This window comes from Macrobrachium rosenbergii, chromosome 1, assembly GCF_040412425.1.
Source record: "Macrobrachium rosenbergii isolate ZJJX-2024 chromosome 1, ASM4041242v1, whole genome shotgun sequence".
NCBI lineage: Eukaryota > Metazoa > Arthropoda > Malacostraca > Decapoda > Palaemonidae > Macrobrachium > Macrobrachium rosenbergii.
Window position 1 is genome coordinate 7274626 of NC_089741.1, and position 16618 is coordinate 7291243.

General features: G+C 40.3%; 1 protein-coding gene across 1 annotated transcript in view; it reads right to left on the reverse strand.

Moving 5' to 3' along the window:
- Positions 1–16618, reverse strand: part of LOC136852583 (serine/threonine-protein kinase Kist-like) — a 422999-nt gene that overhangs the window by 103034 nt on the left and 303347 nt on the right. Inside the window, exon 6 of the mRNA XM_067127735.1 lies at positions 6342–6460. Coding sequence (XP_066983836.1) covers positions 6342–6460 — 119 coding nt within the window. The remainder of the gene's footprint in view (positions 1–6341; positions 6461–16618) is intronic.

Sequence of the window (16618 nt, forward strand, 5' to 3'; positions counted from 1 at the left end):
ATATATATATATATATATATATATATATATATATATATATATATATATACAGTATATATATATATATATATATATATATATATATATATATATATATATATATATATATATATATATATATATATATATATATATATATATATATATATATATATATATATATATATATATATATATATATATATATATATAATATATATAATATATATATGTACAAAATATATATTATATATAATATAATATAATATAATATAATATATATATATATATATATATATATATATATATATATATATATATATATATATATATATATATATTAGTTTAGTAAGTACTTGTGTTATTTGTGTATAGGTGCTGAGTGATATTTTTCATCAACTATGTAAAACAACTGTAGGATTAGTAAACTGAATACAGTAAACAGCCCTTTTACCAATGGACATTAACATTTATGTACAGAAATCCCAAGGGCCTCTATGGAAGCAATACAACAAGGAATGGAGGAAAGATGACAAACGTCTTTCGGTTGACATTTTTCTAACATACAGTAATCTTGTGCTATGAATGTCTTTTTTTTCTCATTTACCGAATCATTAGAATGAATTCTTTAATTAAAAACTACTCATAGTAGCACGGGTCTTAAAATGGAGAAGCAAATCCACTGTTATATATATGTACATATATTTACAGATAAATCAGTATAGATTTATCTTTAAATATATGTACAGTACATATGCATAACTGTGGATTTGCTTTTTCAATGAATTCTTTCTCAATAATATTGCAAATATAATAATATGTTGTAAAATTATTTCTCAATTGTATTACAAAAAATTTAGTGATGATATTTAAAGTTGATATACTTTTCTCTTATCTTTCGTCATTTATATGTTTTTAATCAGTGATAATCATTATTTGGTCATAACACACTTTGGATCCATATATCCTTGCGATTCAGCAATGAACTTGTCAAAAATTAATCATAGGGTGGTGGTTTATTCTTCAATCCGCTGCCAGTACTGCACTACTTGTGGTGTCTGTGGCTAAGGCGTCAGGCCTCTCTGATTACTGAACAATAGTCATGAGAGTTCGTGTCAGGAGTAACCTGGACAGGGTCTTCTGCCTGCCAAAGAAAGGAGTAGTAACACACCTGTGTCTTGACAGCCTTAATGGGTAGATCTGCAAAGCCATGTCTGCCAGCGGCCTGTCATCTAAATTTCCGTATCAACCAATCCATTTCCTGCACTTTGGAATCACAAAAACGTTTGTGAGGAATAATGTTGCCATCCTGTTACTTTTCGAGGAGTTCTTACTTATTTAAGGTGTAAACGGGGAGGGGGATTTACATACAAGTTAGATTTACTTTTTGGTGTTCAAGGATTCAAAATTCTACATCATCTACACAAACACAACCAGGGTTCGAATTCAAGAGATAACGAGTCTGCTAATGATTCATCTCATCAAGTGCACAAGAAAAAGAAGAAAAAAATCACAAAAGGCTGATATGGTGACAATCAGCTGATGACCCCGAGAGAGAGAGAGAGAGAGAGAGAGAGAGAGAGAGAGAGAGAGAGAGAGAGAGAGAGAGAGAGAGAGAGAGATTCAAGGTCCCCGGGAATGAATTTAGTTAGGGAATTGATATTTAGGACAAAAGCCCAGGCACTGAGGCCAAGAAGGCCATTCGGCGCCGTAAGGTAAGGGTTCAACATCTTAATAAAAATCACAGTCATGTCCTGTATACCGAATCTGGACAGAAAAAAATCAGAGAAAAAGAAGGAAAAATGAATTGTGAAGAAGAATGACAATACCACTACAACAAAGGGATGAATGAAAGAAATCATCTATCAGGGTAACTGACACTGAGTCCAGCAATCACAGCAGAGCCCAAATTTTGACGCATCTGCCCACAGGAAATCCAAAACGACAGTAAGACCATAACACTTACGCCTCCACAAAAGAGGAAAGCCACCCACATGAAAATAACAGGTACAAAATGCGACGAAGTTTCTTCGGCGCAATCGAGTTTTCTGTGCAGAAATAAACAAGGCCACCGAAAATAGATCTCTTTCGGTGGTCTGGGTATAATGCTATATGACCCACGGCCCATGAAACTTCAACCACGGCTCGGTGGTGGCCTATCCTATATCATTGCCAAAGTTAAGTATACCTTAGTTTAACTAGACCACTGAGCTGATTAACAGCCCTCCTAGGGCTGGCCCGAAGGATTAGATTTATTTGACGTGGCTAAGGACCAATTGGTTACCTAGCAACGGGACCTACAGCTTACTGTGGAATCCGAACCACATTATAGCGAGAAATGAATTTCTATCACCAGAAATAAATTCCTCTAATTCTTCATTGGCCAGGTTGGAGAATCGAACTCGGGGCCAGCAGAGTGCTAACTGAGAACGGTACAGTACTACCCATCCGCCTAATGAGGATGATTATGGCTAACTTTAATCTTAAAAAAGAATAAAAAAAATACTGAGGCTAGAGGGCTGCAATTTGGTGTTTAATGATTGGAGGGTGGATGATCAACATACCAATTTGCAACCCTCTAGCCTCAGTAGTTTTTAAGATCTGAGGGTGGACAGAAAAAGTGCAGACAAAAAAAAGTGCGGACGGACAGACAAACCCAGCACAATAGTTTTCTTTTACAGACTAAAAAGGGGGGGGGGGAGACGACTCTTTCCAAAAAAGGAAATGAACAGAGTTCTTAATCCACAAAAACTGAGTAGGATATGCCTAAGGAAAATTGCTCATACAAAGTATACAGAGATTTCGAAACTCTAGGCCTGGATTCTGAAACACGTATTGTTACTCTGAAGAGAAAGGGAAATCAGCAAAGATTTCATATTTTCTTCTCTGAAGACAGAAAAATTTAACCGACAATAAAGAGATGATTTACATAAGAGAACATTCTTTTCCAACTTAAGAACCGAGAAAAATCGCACATAAATTAATTCATCAGTAACAAAAAACAAATAAGACATTTAATTTTTTATGAAAAACAATTTTAAACCAAATTTCTTGCAATATATACTGACCCTGTCTTTTTGCAAAAAATAACAAACATGTAGGTTCCATATAAAGAACATATCGCTTCAAAGAACATATGCAGGCATAATAAAAATACCCACAAACCAGTTTCCCACCGAGGACTCTCAAATTGGGTGATTTATCCCTACTCAATAATTTCCCAAATTCTACAAGAAATATAAAATTCAATTCCTTCTAAAAAGCACAAACAAGGTATGGTATACAAACAAACACACAGCAAAATGGTGTAACCTTCCAAATGCATTTCAATGGATTCAGTTCTTGAAAACTGTTTAGTCACCACTTAACAATATTAACAACTCTACAGTCTTAAAACATAGCACACTATGCTAACGAACACACAATCACTCACACACACACATAAATAGGAAAATGGCAAAATCCTTCAAGCCAATCTGAATGAATGCAGTGTTTGAATATCTTCAGTGTACACTCACCTCTCTACAATATTAACCATCTGCACTTACATACTTTTTAACTGAAGTTCAGGAAATGGGATAAGCACGAGAAGTGCCTACTTGAAGTCTCATTACTTTCAGTAAATTTACTAAACTTGCTTTAGGTAACTGTGTTGACCTAATTAGCCTAACGTGTGAACTGACTGCATGAAACACCAAATACATGCAATGATTCTCTCGGTTATACTTGACTACCAGGGCCGAAAAAAATGGGCGCTCATTAAAACATGGCTGATAAAAAAATAAAATTCTAAATTACTTTTTCAAAAAATCATTTTTACCTGTCAAACAGGAGCAGTTCAGGTATTCTACCTTACCGACTTCTGATGGCTTTTCATCAACAGTTTACAAGGGGCTTTTAGGCTCTCAGGGTTACTTTAAAATGAAAAAGCATACATACTTTCACTGAACTTTTTCTAAGCAAATTCTAAGATTAAGGACGTGAACTAAATACCATTGAAACCTACTAAGTAATTCCTTCTACTTTATGATGAAGGACCTCATTTAAGGATAAACAATTCTGGTGTGCTGAGACAAGCAACAATTTCTGGTGTGCACGGCTACTATAATACAAGAGCGACAGTAACTTTTGCTGATAAACTGTGACAAAAGAGTGAAAAATTGTGGAAAGCAACATTTAATTTCTGATGGCAAAATACATTATACTGTTCAAAAATAAGGGGATACTTCTGTATTATGCATGAAGAAGGATACTGCCTTGCCAACTAAGACCCCCCAAATGGTAGGCATAACTTCTCTTTTGCAGGCTTTCAAGTGCTCACACAACATACGTAATAACTTTGTGGGAGCACTTGTTTATACAAACTTCTTCAAAACCACACATCTGATTCTCTCACACAGCACAATCCTGAGATGTGATAAAAACTGGTTGGCTATCTAAGACTCAAAAGGGTTTTGCTCATTCAAATTGCATTCCTCCTCCTCTGATATACTCAACAAAACTTTCACAGCCAGTTAAAGTACAAACAGTCACCTCAGCAAGGCTCAACAAATTCACACCAGTAAACAAGACATATCCTTACTTATGTATCAAAGTTAATGAACTCTTAGTTATATAGAAATGAAGGGTTGGAATTTATACATGAAGGGTCTGATTTATACATGTATGCCAAAATAATTCGGTAATAAAAAAAAGAGTATCAAAAAGAGTATAAGTTAAGTTTAGGCTTCATTGTATTATCAACTTCTTGTTAAGTAACTTCAACTTCAGGGACAATTACAATAAAATTCTTTAATAAAACTTATTTTATTTATAGAGAGTAGAGACAACTGTACAATGGAGTGGGTGAGAGCCAAACCACTTTCACTACCTATCGTAACTTCCCAGGTTACCTTTGGTTAGAGGCATACTGATCAGCCACACTAAAGCTATCCCTATTTCTTGAAACTGCCATGATAGATAAAAGCTGGCAATACCCTCCATTAAAACCTAATATCTTTAGTGCAATTTGACAATAAAACTATCTTTTGAAGTATGATTATAATCAGGATAAACAAAATACAGATGTCTTTGACAACCCCAGGTTGAGATGTTGTGGAAGACGAATTACTTCATGAAAGGCCCAGGCAAGCAGGAACCCAGGGAAAGCTTCATGGATAAATTACTGGGGTTTCTGCGCATAAGGAATCCCTTATGTGGTCTTCAAATCAGAGGCTCACTGTGCACCTAAATGCGGCTATATCAAGACAGCCAACATTGGATGGTGCTGCCAGGTGTGCTTAAAGACTCACCTTCCAAAAGAGAGCAAAATAAGTTATGGCACAGATTAAGAGTCATACTGTTAATAACAAGTTGCAAAGGACATTGACCCTTACTATCTTATGTTTGAAGGCTGTCATTATTTAACCATTCTATGACTGATAAGGATCTTTTACTGAAAAAAGTAACTTCACACAATGAAGAATCAAAAGGAGAAAAGAATGGTCTCTCATCCAAAGCCCAGCTGGTGGTAGATTCAAGGGAGCAGAAAAAGAATTCCTACTAGACAATTGTTGGTAATATTAATGTTTACAGTGATGAAAAAGTGGGATAAGAGGCGCAAAATGGCATCACTGTGTTACCTTAAAACACTTAATAACCTTATGTACACCAACCATTTTACATATTTGTTGTATCTCTGTGTATCTCAACTCTGAAATCCTTCTTGCCCTGCATTACCATGCTTTCATCATTGTAATGTCCAGCTGCTTAAAGCCAAATACATTCCTTACCATCAGTCCTGAACCCCCTCCTCGTTGAGTTTCTCTATCAGCTCATTATTTTGCTTTACCTAGACTCTTCTACACTTTTACACTCAGGCTTTTTGCACAATTCTTTCACGACATCTGCTTGGTCCACCTACCATCTTCCTTGTTTAAATCTACACTGATCTTCCCATATCAACAATTCTGTTATGTCTTCCTTTCTCAATTAAAGTATTACCATACATATTACCAACTGTTACACTTCTAATCACCTCTGCCACCTTTCCCCTTATGCAAAGAAACTCTTATTTCTCTAGAATACTTATTTTGCTGTATAGATCTTTGAACAGAAGCAAGGAAATGAGTTACATATGGTTCATATAACTGGCCACAGTGTGGACATTAGTGCAAAATAAAGTCCTACTTTCGATTGGCTTACACCTCACAAGGGTGAACTTGGCAAGGAGACCAAAGTTCATACTTACATAATCCCAGGCAACTACGAGTATCATTTGTGATACCAGAATTTTGATTGTTGTATGACAACATCTAATAGTATAAAAAAACAATAAGCACATAAAATATTATGGATCATGTTAACAAAACATTATTACACACCTCAATAATAATGCAACCAGCACTCCAAATGTCTGCAGGTGGTCCTGGCGTCTCTACTGCTTTGAATCTCTGTGCCACAGAAAAAGAATTCCACCTCATGCACTCAGGAGCCTGATAGCCTAATGATGAAATAAAGTTGAAATATGCTCTAAATAAAATTGTTGCCATTGTAAATGCAAAAATATTATAATTCAGATGGAAATCAAGATAACTTTCATTTTAAATGTTCTAACTGAGATATAACGTTTGTGAAATATAAATAATCCTGTTAATCTTCAAATTTCATAGATATAAACCTATTATTTTTATCTTTGCTACACCATTTGGTCAACAGAGGCAATCTGAGTGCTGTATAATAGATGCGTACAATAGGTGATGCGGTGAAATCACTCATGCTAGGCAGAGGCCCTCGTCTTTGTCGAACATCCATTCCCTGACTCTTAATCATAGCACAGATTTCTGCAAAGTGCTACATACAGGAGACAGGCTCTCTGAGTAAAACTAAAAAAGAAATACCAAATAGCTAATCAGGCTGGAGGGAATGATGACATCACTGGTGAACTAACAATTTGGTCATTTGTTCTCAAGCCTCAATAGAGATCATTTTCCAAGGATTATATTCTCTATATAATCCTTGGAAAATTTTTGAATTATTAATGTGAATTAGAATTACCAGCTCAGAATTGACTGAGGGAGTGATGAAGTACAAGTACTTCATACACATTACATAAAAAATAAAGTACCATTACTTGTGAGTTGGTCATCTGCCTTTTACTGCACGAAGCAAAATTTCAAGGATAGTTAAATTGCACCTCAATGTTTCAGCCATGCGCAAAACACTTGTGGCATGGTCCTCCCTTTCTTTCCGTAAAAAAAAATGCATAATGTCACTTGACAAAGTTTAGGCGTAATCTGGATCAATCAGAGCTTCAGATGGTCTTTGTCCTAAAGTATGGGCTATGCAAATTATTCAAAGCAAAGCTTATAAAAAGCTGTTAGGATCTGAATTTATTACAATATCTGGAGTGGAAAAAAATTTACCACAAGCAATTCAATCCCTCAGCCACTCACTGACTGATTTTGATTTTTTATGTAATCAAATCCAATAAAAACTGCTCTCGCACTCTTCAAGTCCACACAGTAATACTGTTCGTAAATCTTGCCTGAAATAATCCTAGATTACCTGAGAGACTCTGGAGTATCAAGACGATAACTCTGCAGGTTTTTAAAAGAAAGGTCATCTTCCTCTGGACATCAATGAAACAGACTATACATTCATGGAAATTGTCAAGGTTTGTTCGTTGTATGAGCCTTACAACACTAGCAGATCACGAAAACTATATACAGAAACTGATTTCTCAGTCTTTAGATGTCTGTAAGAAACACTCTATAGCCAGAGCTGTTGGATACCATATATATGTGAAAGCTAAAGCAGAAAAATTTGGTAAAAGCAATAAAAGCAATATTAGAAATTTCCTGAAGGCAGTGTATTGCTTAATGTTGATTTACCATGAGCACAGGTTACACTGATAATCAAATAAAATATCCTTGGAAAAACCAGTCCTCAAAGTTTGTAATATCAAAGTTTGTAATATTTCAAGGCAAAATGTATTCAATCAAAATCCTTTTAGGTAACAGACCGCAACATCTGCTGGATTCAAACACAAAAATTCTTATTAGTTTGATTCAAGCAGCACAATGATGAGGTTGGTGATAGGTAAGGTAAATACAATTGAAGACAACACTCTATCCTCAAGTGCATGTGTACTAGACACATTATGCCTCGGAATAAAGTGGCCTTCATTATAGGATCTCTTACTGACCTACCAAATTTCATCCAACGCATCCAAGATCTATTAAAACATCTAAGTTCTTAACAACCTATCCCCGATTGCATGTGTACATGAAGTGTTCTTCGTTACAGGATCTCCTAGTAGCCAATATCATTTTAAAAGAAACCCATCCTCTGGTATTTCATGGCACTATGAAGAATCTCCTAGTAGCCAATATCATTTTAAAAGAAACCCATCCTCTAGTATTTCATGGCACTAACAAATTACCATGGCATCTAAGATCTTATGTTCTAGGTCCCCTGCAAGGTTTGATAAAAGTTATGTACATAGGAAGACTGCTTAATCACTACAGTTAAAAGAAATCCTTGTATAATATTATAGAAAAAGGAGTTCTGTGTCAATAAGTGTCGATAACAGGGACAAAACTCCACCATAAAGGTATGTCCTCCAGTATCCAACTAAAGCGCTCGCTGGTTCGGTAGAACATTCACCACTGTTGTTCAGCTTCCCTACAGCAAGGAAAGGGTTGTTTTATGACACAAAATAATCAGCAGTGCGGCAGTATACCAAGGTAACAATGCACTATCCTTCCTGAAGCACTCCCTATTGGACACACTCTTGAAATGTGAATCTATATTCTGCCTAAACACCTTCATGGTTATGTCACATACCTCTGATATCTCTAATACACTACTGATGTTATAATCATTATAGAATCACTGACCCGAAAACTCATTTGGCATTGCCATATCTTACCTGTCCTAGGGTTAAGTGATCTCTCATTGATTGGCTGTGTAACGTCTTCTTTTGAATTCTATCTCTACGAATATTTTCCATGCCAGAAAGGTGATTTGATGTCAAAAGCTAAACGACTGTATTTAATTGCTGTCACCATTTAGAAGCTGAATATTAGTATTGAAAAAAATTAAAATCATAAAAATTACAAAATCAAAAATTTCCATCCCTGTTTGTAACGAAATCGTTATTAAAAATAAAGCAATAGAGATAACTTAATTTATATACCAAGAAAAATTATGGTCTTGGCAACATTACATCACACATTTTACCTATGCCAGCTATTGCACAGTATTTTTTGGAGAAAATGCACAAATTTTCATTAATCTGTGGTGGGAAAAACACTTAGTAATTATTTTCCTTAATTGTAGTGCCAGGATGCTGGTTTGAGAAAAAGGTCATACTGTAACAGGTAAGCAATGAAATTACCTCTCGACTGGGCAACATATATATATATATATATATATATATATATATATATATATATATATATATATATATATATATATATATATATATATATATATGCCAAATATTCATTTAAAAACAAAGATTAAACAGTTTTGGTTCAGCCACCTTCAGGTTGTCAGTACTTGGCTACCCTTGAGCCTACAGTGTCCTTTTGTAGTGAAGCCCTTTAACACTACCCTCCATCATCATCCCCCAAGACAAGGACGCCGTCTCCTGATAATGTGACAATGATAATGTCACGTCTGCCAGCCTTCTACTGTATTTTCCGTTTCCTTTCCAAGGCGATTTACCCACAGTGAGACCTGAAATACTTTAAATTGTGTAAACGTAACAATAGCCTACAGTGAAGTGAATTACTTGTTTATTGCTTGGAATTAGAGTCACCAGAATCGAGGCCCCTTTTGACACCTTCCTTGCACTCCCTCAAGTCTTTGATCACCCTCCCAATACTCCTACATAACCATGTGTACTGCAATTACAGATAGGAGTTGCCTGCTGAGGATCTGAGCATCATCTTGTGTGTGCAGTGGTATAACCCCTGCTTTCTCCCCCTCTGCGGTGGCCGTTTGAAGCTGGCCTTTGAGTTACGTCAGGGAAAAATCCTCCAGTTGTTTGTCCCCCCTCCCCCCCGCCTTTGAAATGGCAGGAATCTGTTACCTGTACAATTTATGTTCCCTTCTGATGTGTAATTAATGTAAATATACTCATGTAAGCGAAAACCTAACTGTTTACCTGAAACTTTCCCCCTCTGAAGCAGGCCTTGTAAGAGCCCGACACCGTCTCTTCCAAACACGTGTGTGTTCGTGTGTTCGTCAATCGTCATCCATCGGAGTGGACAAGACAACAAGAGCATCTCGTTTTCTTTCTCTAAAGGAACGCGATTTCAACCATACAATATTTCTGTCTGTTTCTCATTAACCATTGCTATCTTGATGTATGTACAATCACCACTACTTGCATTGCCATGCAAGCATTCTAATCATGTACTCATAATGTTCCAACGAATCTTCTGTATCAAACTGTGTGTATGTTTCTGTTGTTGAAGACGCCAAACGTCTCGCCATTTCACATATATTATGCTAGTGCATTGTATTCATTAATCTGTCTTGAATCTCATGCAATTGGCCATATGTAGAATTTCCTGGCCTTTCCATTGATATATGTTTTAGCATCGTACGTTTATTATGTGTCTCAATATCGCCCTCTGTTTTTCTGCCGACAAACACAGATGTCTGAATCTTTTATCTCTGTTTTACCTGACTGTGTGTAGACGCTACTTTGCTGCTCGCACGCGTCAATAACATCTTCAAAGATTCTGTACATTAATCTCAGTAAGGAACTACCAATAAACCAGTAAACACCCAACCAGTATGTCACTCAATCCCCAGTCCTTACAGCCTTCACCCTTCAGCTTTGCATATGTTTACTAGATTCAGTCTAAGAGTCAGATATAATCAGTTATTAAGGTAAGTTCCCATTGCACTCAACCATAAACATATCAGTGGCGAAGTTGCTTAGAATCTTGCAGATCCCCCTTCCGTCAACGGTAACCATCAGTTGAGTAGCCTCACTATAGCTGGTTGCATGAGAAAAAACGAACCCTCTAACTAGCGTAAAAAATATTCCTGTACAAGCGCACAAGTGATCCAGCTCCACAATAAGTACAGTACAGTGTATTACCGTTATTTTGTTAGATGCGACCAAATTGTGACAGCAAAGAGATTAGGAATCTGTTAGGACACATGCATGCAACCCCATACAGAAGAGAGAATTATTAACCTTTACACAAGTTTTGATAGTTGATGCATGATAGCTTGTGTGTTTTCATGATAGACTAGCTATGGGAAGTGAAGTGATTTCTGTGTTTAAAAGGAAATAGTGCATGTATTTCCTTCCCATGTGACTCAAACAATTTCACCTTTCGAAAAACCCTAGTTAGGCACACGTTAGAACCCACAGGGGTTAACCTGTCCAGCAATTTTCGTATTGCTGGAGTTAGGATTTTTACTCTCTCTCTCTCTCTCTCTCTTAGAGGTTAGGAATTTGTTAGGCAAATATTATTCCTCCTCACTGAGTAAATCTCACAAAGCTGTAAAACTTTTGTTCAGGCTAAGCAGGCCAAAAGAAAAGAAAAAATTTGTTTAGCATTTGCATCTTGCTTAAAATTCCTCTATGAAGTAACACACATGGTAAATTCCATTCCAGTCAGTAACTAAGCAGCACTACACCACACCCTTTTTATTCATTGCTCCTAGCCAACCTTGCGTCGTCTCGCTGCATAAACGACCTTGAGCTGTCTTGCCACAGCGTTGCCAAATCTCTTGCGCCATTGCCAAACCTGGCCCATGCCACACACTAGTGTAAACACAAGTAAAACCAGTTGTGTGCCCCGAATCAAGTCTCCTTAGCATAATGTAAAATACATCCTTCCAACCATGTGACTTAGCCATGTGACAACCTATCCTGTCTGTGCATGGTAATCTTAATCCTTACAACTATACTCTCGAGAAAGTCCATTCCGAACTTCTCTGATACTCAACCTAAGTATGCCATATTATTTACCCGGGCCAGCGCGATCCAGTGTCTCTCAGCAACCCTAATGGCATACATTTATTTGTGATGAACCCCTAAAAATCGTTCCTACAAATAAAAGTTTCTCTGAGGCATTCTAAATTGTTCCTACAAATACAACTAACATCTTCTGAGACACTCTAAGCATTCTGTTCGTTCCAAACACCCTCAAGTCCTCTGAGATGCCTTAACTGTTCATCGAGAACAACCCACATCCTCCGAGATGTCCTAATCATTCCGTTCATTCTGAACACCCTCAAGTCCTCCAAGATGCCATTAACTGTTCATCAAGAACACCATGTCCTCCAAGATGCCCTAATCATTCCGTTTGATCCGAACACCCTCAAGTCCTCTGAGACGCCCTTAACCGTTCATGGAGAACACCACGTCTTCCAAGCTGCCTTAATCATTCCGTTCATTCCGAACACCCTCAAGTCCTCCGAGATGCCCTTAACCATTCATTGAAGACATCCCACATCCTCCGAGACGCCCTAATCATTCCGTTTGTTCCAAGCACCCTCAAGTCCTCCAAGACGCTCTTAACCGTTCATTGAGAACACGCCATGTCCTCTGAGATGCCCTAATCACTCCGTTCATTTTGAACACCCTCAAGTCCCTCAAAACACCCTTAACTGTTTATTGAGAACACCTCACATCCTTCGAGACACCCTTATTCGTTCATTGAGAACACCCCTACATCTTCCGAGACGCCATAGGAATCATTCATCACACGTCCTTCGAGACACCCTAAGCCGTTCATTCTGAGCACCCTACGTCCTTCGTGACGCCCTAATTCGTTCATTGAGAACACCCTGCATCCTTCATGCTGACCTAATTCCTTCATTGAGAACTCCCTACATCCCCCGAGATGCCCTAGACCATTCATTACGAATGTCATTACGTTTTTTGAGACATCCTTGGGTCTTTAGGCCTATGAAGTTCATTCACCACGAGCCAGAACCTCCAGTCTTGTACAGACCTACTGAGTCCGTCCCATCTACGTGTTAGCCGTCCCATCGCAGGCTCTGACCCCACGTCCTAAGACCTCATTGTTATTCCCAAGGGCCACGCCCACTCTGCACCACCTTGAAGGTGTCTAAGTCAACCAGATCCCAGCAAATTGATGAGCTCAAGTTCTACATGGGGGCTGGGGAGGACTTGGATCTGGAGGGCAAGCTGCAAGCTAAGAGAATGGATCCAAGAGAGACTGAACGAGGCCAAGGAAGAAAGGGAGAAGGAAAGGATAGCACAGGAGAAATGGAAAGATGCAGAGAGAAAGGAGAAAGAAGGATAGCACAGGAGAAATGGAAAGATGCAAAGAGACAGGAGAAGGAGAAAGAAAGACAGAAGGAGAAAGAAAGAAAGGAGAGAGAGGAAGAAAGGGTGCACCAGCTTGCACTGGCTGCCCAAGGTGTGCGTTCCATGCTGCTGCCATCTCCACATTCGACCATCAGCAGTGTAGGCTCCCTCATAAGAAAATGGGATGAGGCCGAGCCTGATGTCTGGCTCGACCATGTTGAGATGGTCCTGAAGACTACCAACCCTCTTCCACTGCGGTATCCTTAAACCTCGGAGAGCACCTTGAAGGAAAATGTGCCATCACATTCAACGCTTTCCCAGCAGAAAACCAAGGAAACCTTGCCCTTGTCCACCAAGCTATCATCAAAGCCTTTGAAACTACCCCTGACCGTTGGAGGCAATGTTGGAGGGGTATGCCAAAGACAGGCCAAACTTGGTCTGAGTGGATCTTCAAAAAGACCCAAGCTTTGAAAAGGTGGCTAGAAGCTCAGAAAGCTACCAGTGCATAGGATATCCTTGAGCTTTTCCAGCTGGAGGACTTCCTGTTCTATGCTCTGCCAGCCCTCAAAGTTAAGTATACCTTAGTTTTACCAGACCACTGAGCTGATTAACAGCTCTCCTAGGGCTGGCCCGAAGGATTAGACTTATTTTACGTGGCTAAGAACCAGTTGGTTACTTAGCAACAGGACCTACAGCTTATTGTGGAATCCGAACCACGTTATAGCGAGAAATGAATTTCTATCACCAGAAATAAATTCCTCTAACTCTTCATCAGCCGGCCGCGGGAATTGAACTCTGGCCCATCGAATGACAGTCTGAAGCTCAACCGACTCGGCTAACAAAGGGCTAATCTGCCAGCCCTCACTACATATCTATGCAACAAGGCTCCTAAGGCAGTGACCGAGTTTTGTTGTTGGGCTGAAAGCTGGGACACCAACCATCCGCACCTTAGCCCCCTTGGGCGCAAGCTCTATCCCTCTTCACCTACTTCACCCAACCCTCAACAGCAACATAAAAATGGGCAATCCCCCCTAAGAAGCCGGTGTGTGCTCATTGCAAGAAGCCCGGACACCTCCTGGAACAGTGCCAAGTATGGGCTGAGGCCCAACAGAAGGCATCTGTCAAAACTCAACCCTGGACCGCCCAAACCAAACCCGCTCCTAGCCATTGAGTGAAGAGCGCCAAGCCTAACACTCCTCATGGAGCCGGACCCAGAAGGGGCTTTAGCCAAACCACCTGCAGGGACTGTGGCAAGCTGGGCCACGCCTCTGCAAACTACAAATTCTGCCTGAGGCACCATGCCCCCAGGGTAGTCCAGACTGTTGTCCATAAAAGACAACCCACTGGGTGGTTAAGCCTTGAAGCCGTCACTGTCGAGCCTCTTGATGGCTCCTCTCCCCCTCAGATGCTACCGAATGTCGTGAACACCGGGGCCGAAGTCAGCCTCATTTCATGGGACAGAGTGCCACCCAGTTCCACTATTCGCGAGAACTAGAGGATGTCCATCTGCTGGATAAATGGAGGTGTGACAGACCTTCCTACTGTATGCCTCCGCATCACCACTGGTGACCCTGTGTGCGAGAAGGAACACCTCTTCGGGGTCATCCAGACTCTTGCTACTGGGCATTGCCTACTCTTAGGCCAAGACTTGGGTCAGTGGAGGAATACTACGGTTCCCCTCCGGTGCATGACAGCTGCCACGCCTACCATACCAGAGGAGGACAATCCTCTCCCCGAGGATCACACCTTCTCTGACGACATCAATCTCAGCTAAGTGCTCTGGCTGCAAGAACAGCCTGGCACACCCCAAGTGGCACTTGACCCTAAGCTTGCAGTCACCCTCCTGATCACAGGAGCAGATGCCTTAATTCCAGCCCTCAGCCAAGAATACCTCATACAAGAGCAGACCAATGATTCTACCCTGCAGCTCCATCACACCCAAGCAGCCTGTACAGAGGAAGAGCCTAAGGACCTCACGAAGGATGACTTCTTACTCAAAGGCGGAGTACTCTATCGTCTCCCAAGGAAGATCAGAACCCACTTCTGTCCTCCATCGGCTAATAGTGGTTTCCCTGTCTCTGCAGTCTAACCTTCTGCGCCTGGCACATGATGGCCTTGGTGGACACTTTGGTGTCGCCCAGACCACCTGCGCCATAGAAGGAAAATTTTACTGGCCTGGCCTCCACAAGGCAGTGAAAGCATTCATCTCTTCCTGCCCTACATGCCAGATTTCCGGGAACCCCAATGAAGTCATCTGAAGGCACCTATACAGAACATCCTGTCAGTAGGAGTTCCCTTCCAAGATGTTTGCGTTGACTACTTCACACCCGAAGGGCGCACCAAAGAGAAATTGAAAATAGCCACTGCCTGACGATCATCAGTAGGTTTACCAGGTACCCTGAAGCCATTCCCATAGGAGCGAGAGCTCCAAGAATGCAGTGAAGGCTCTCGTTCAATTCTTTTGCCGTTTTTGGGTCCCCCGAGACAATTCCGACCGAACAAGGGTGGCACTTCATGTCGCAGGAGTTCCGTGACAGCATGGCAAGCCATGGCGTAAAACACATCAACTCTACACCATATCGTCTGGAAAGCCAGGGGATTGTGGAACATTGCCACCAGACTCTGAAGTCTACCCTGTCCAAACTTGGCCATGAGGATGTCACCAATTGGGAGGAGAACCTCCCCTACGCCCTCTTCGCCATTCGGCAAGCTCCTGTGGAAACTCTTTGAATTGCTTTACGCACAATCCACCCAAGCCCCCTCAAAAGGCCTGGGCTGACCCTGTGAAGGCCAAATGGGCAAAGGATCTCCTGATCATTCAGCAGAAACTCTGAGCACCCTGGGCCATAGCCCAAGCAAACGAGGCCGTGACGCAAGAAAGAGACAAATTGAAGTTCAGCCAAGAAGCCAGAACCCAGTCCTTTAATACAAGCAACTCAGCCCTCGTCCTCTGGACTGGAGTGATGTGCCCTTTAGAAACACAATTCACAGGGCCTCATAAGGTCCTGGGAAAACACAGAGACCTTAACTACCTAGTAAACTGCAGCAAAAGGAAAGCCAGATGACTCAATATCAACTTGTTAAAGCCCTGTGTTCCCCTTGAGGAAAAGAGAGCTGAGGAAATACCATCACCAACAGGTGCGATAGTTGGCACCGCAACCTCAGTGCCACTGCCCTCAACTAACTCCAAAGTCCTGCGCTGCCTTGAAGTTATAACTCCAGGCTTAACTCAGACCCAACAAGCCGAGGTGTGCCAGCTGCTAAGCGAATACCTGCTCATCACTCAAGACACACTCTGTTGCACAGATGCAGCTGGGCACAGCACCAAATTACCCGAAGGTGCCCAAC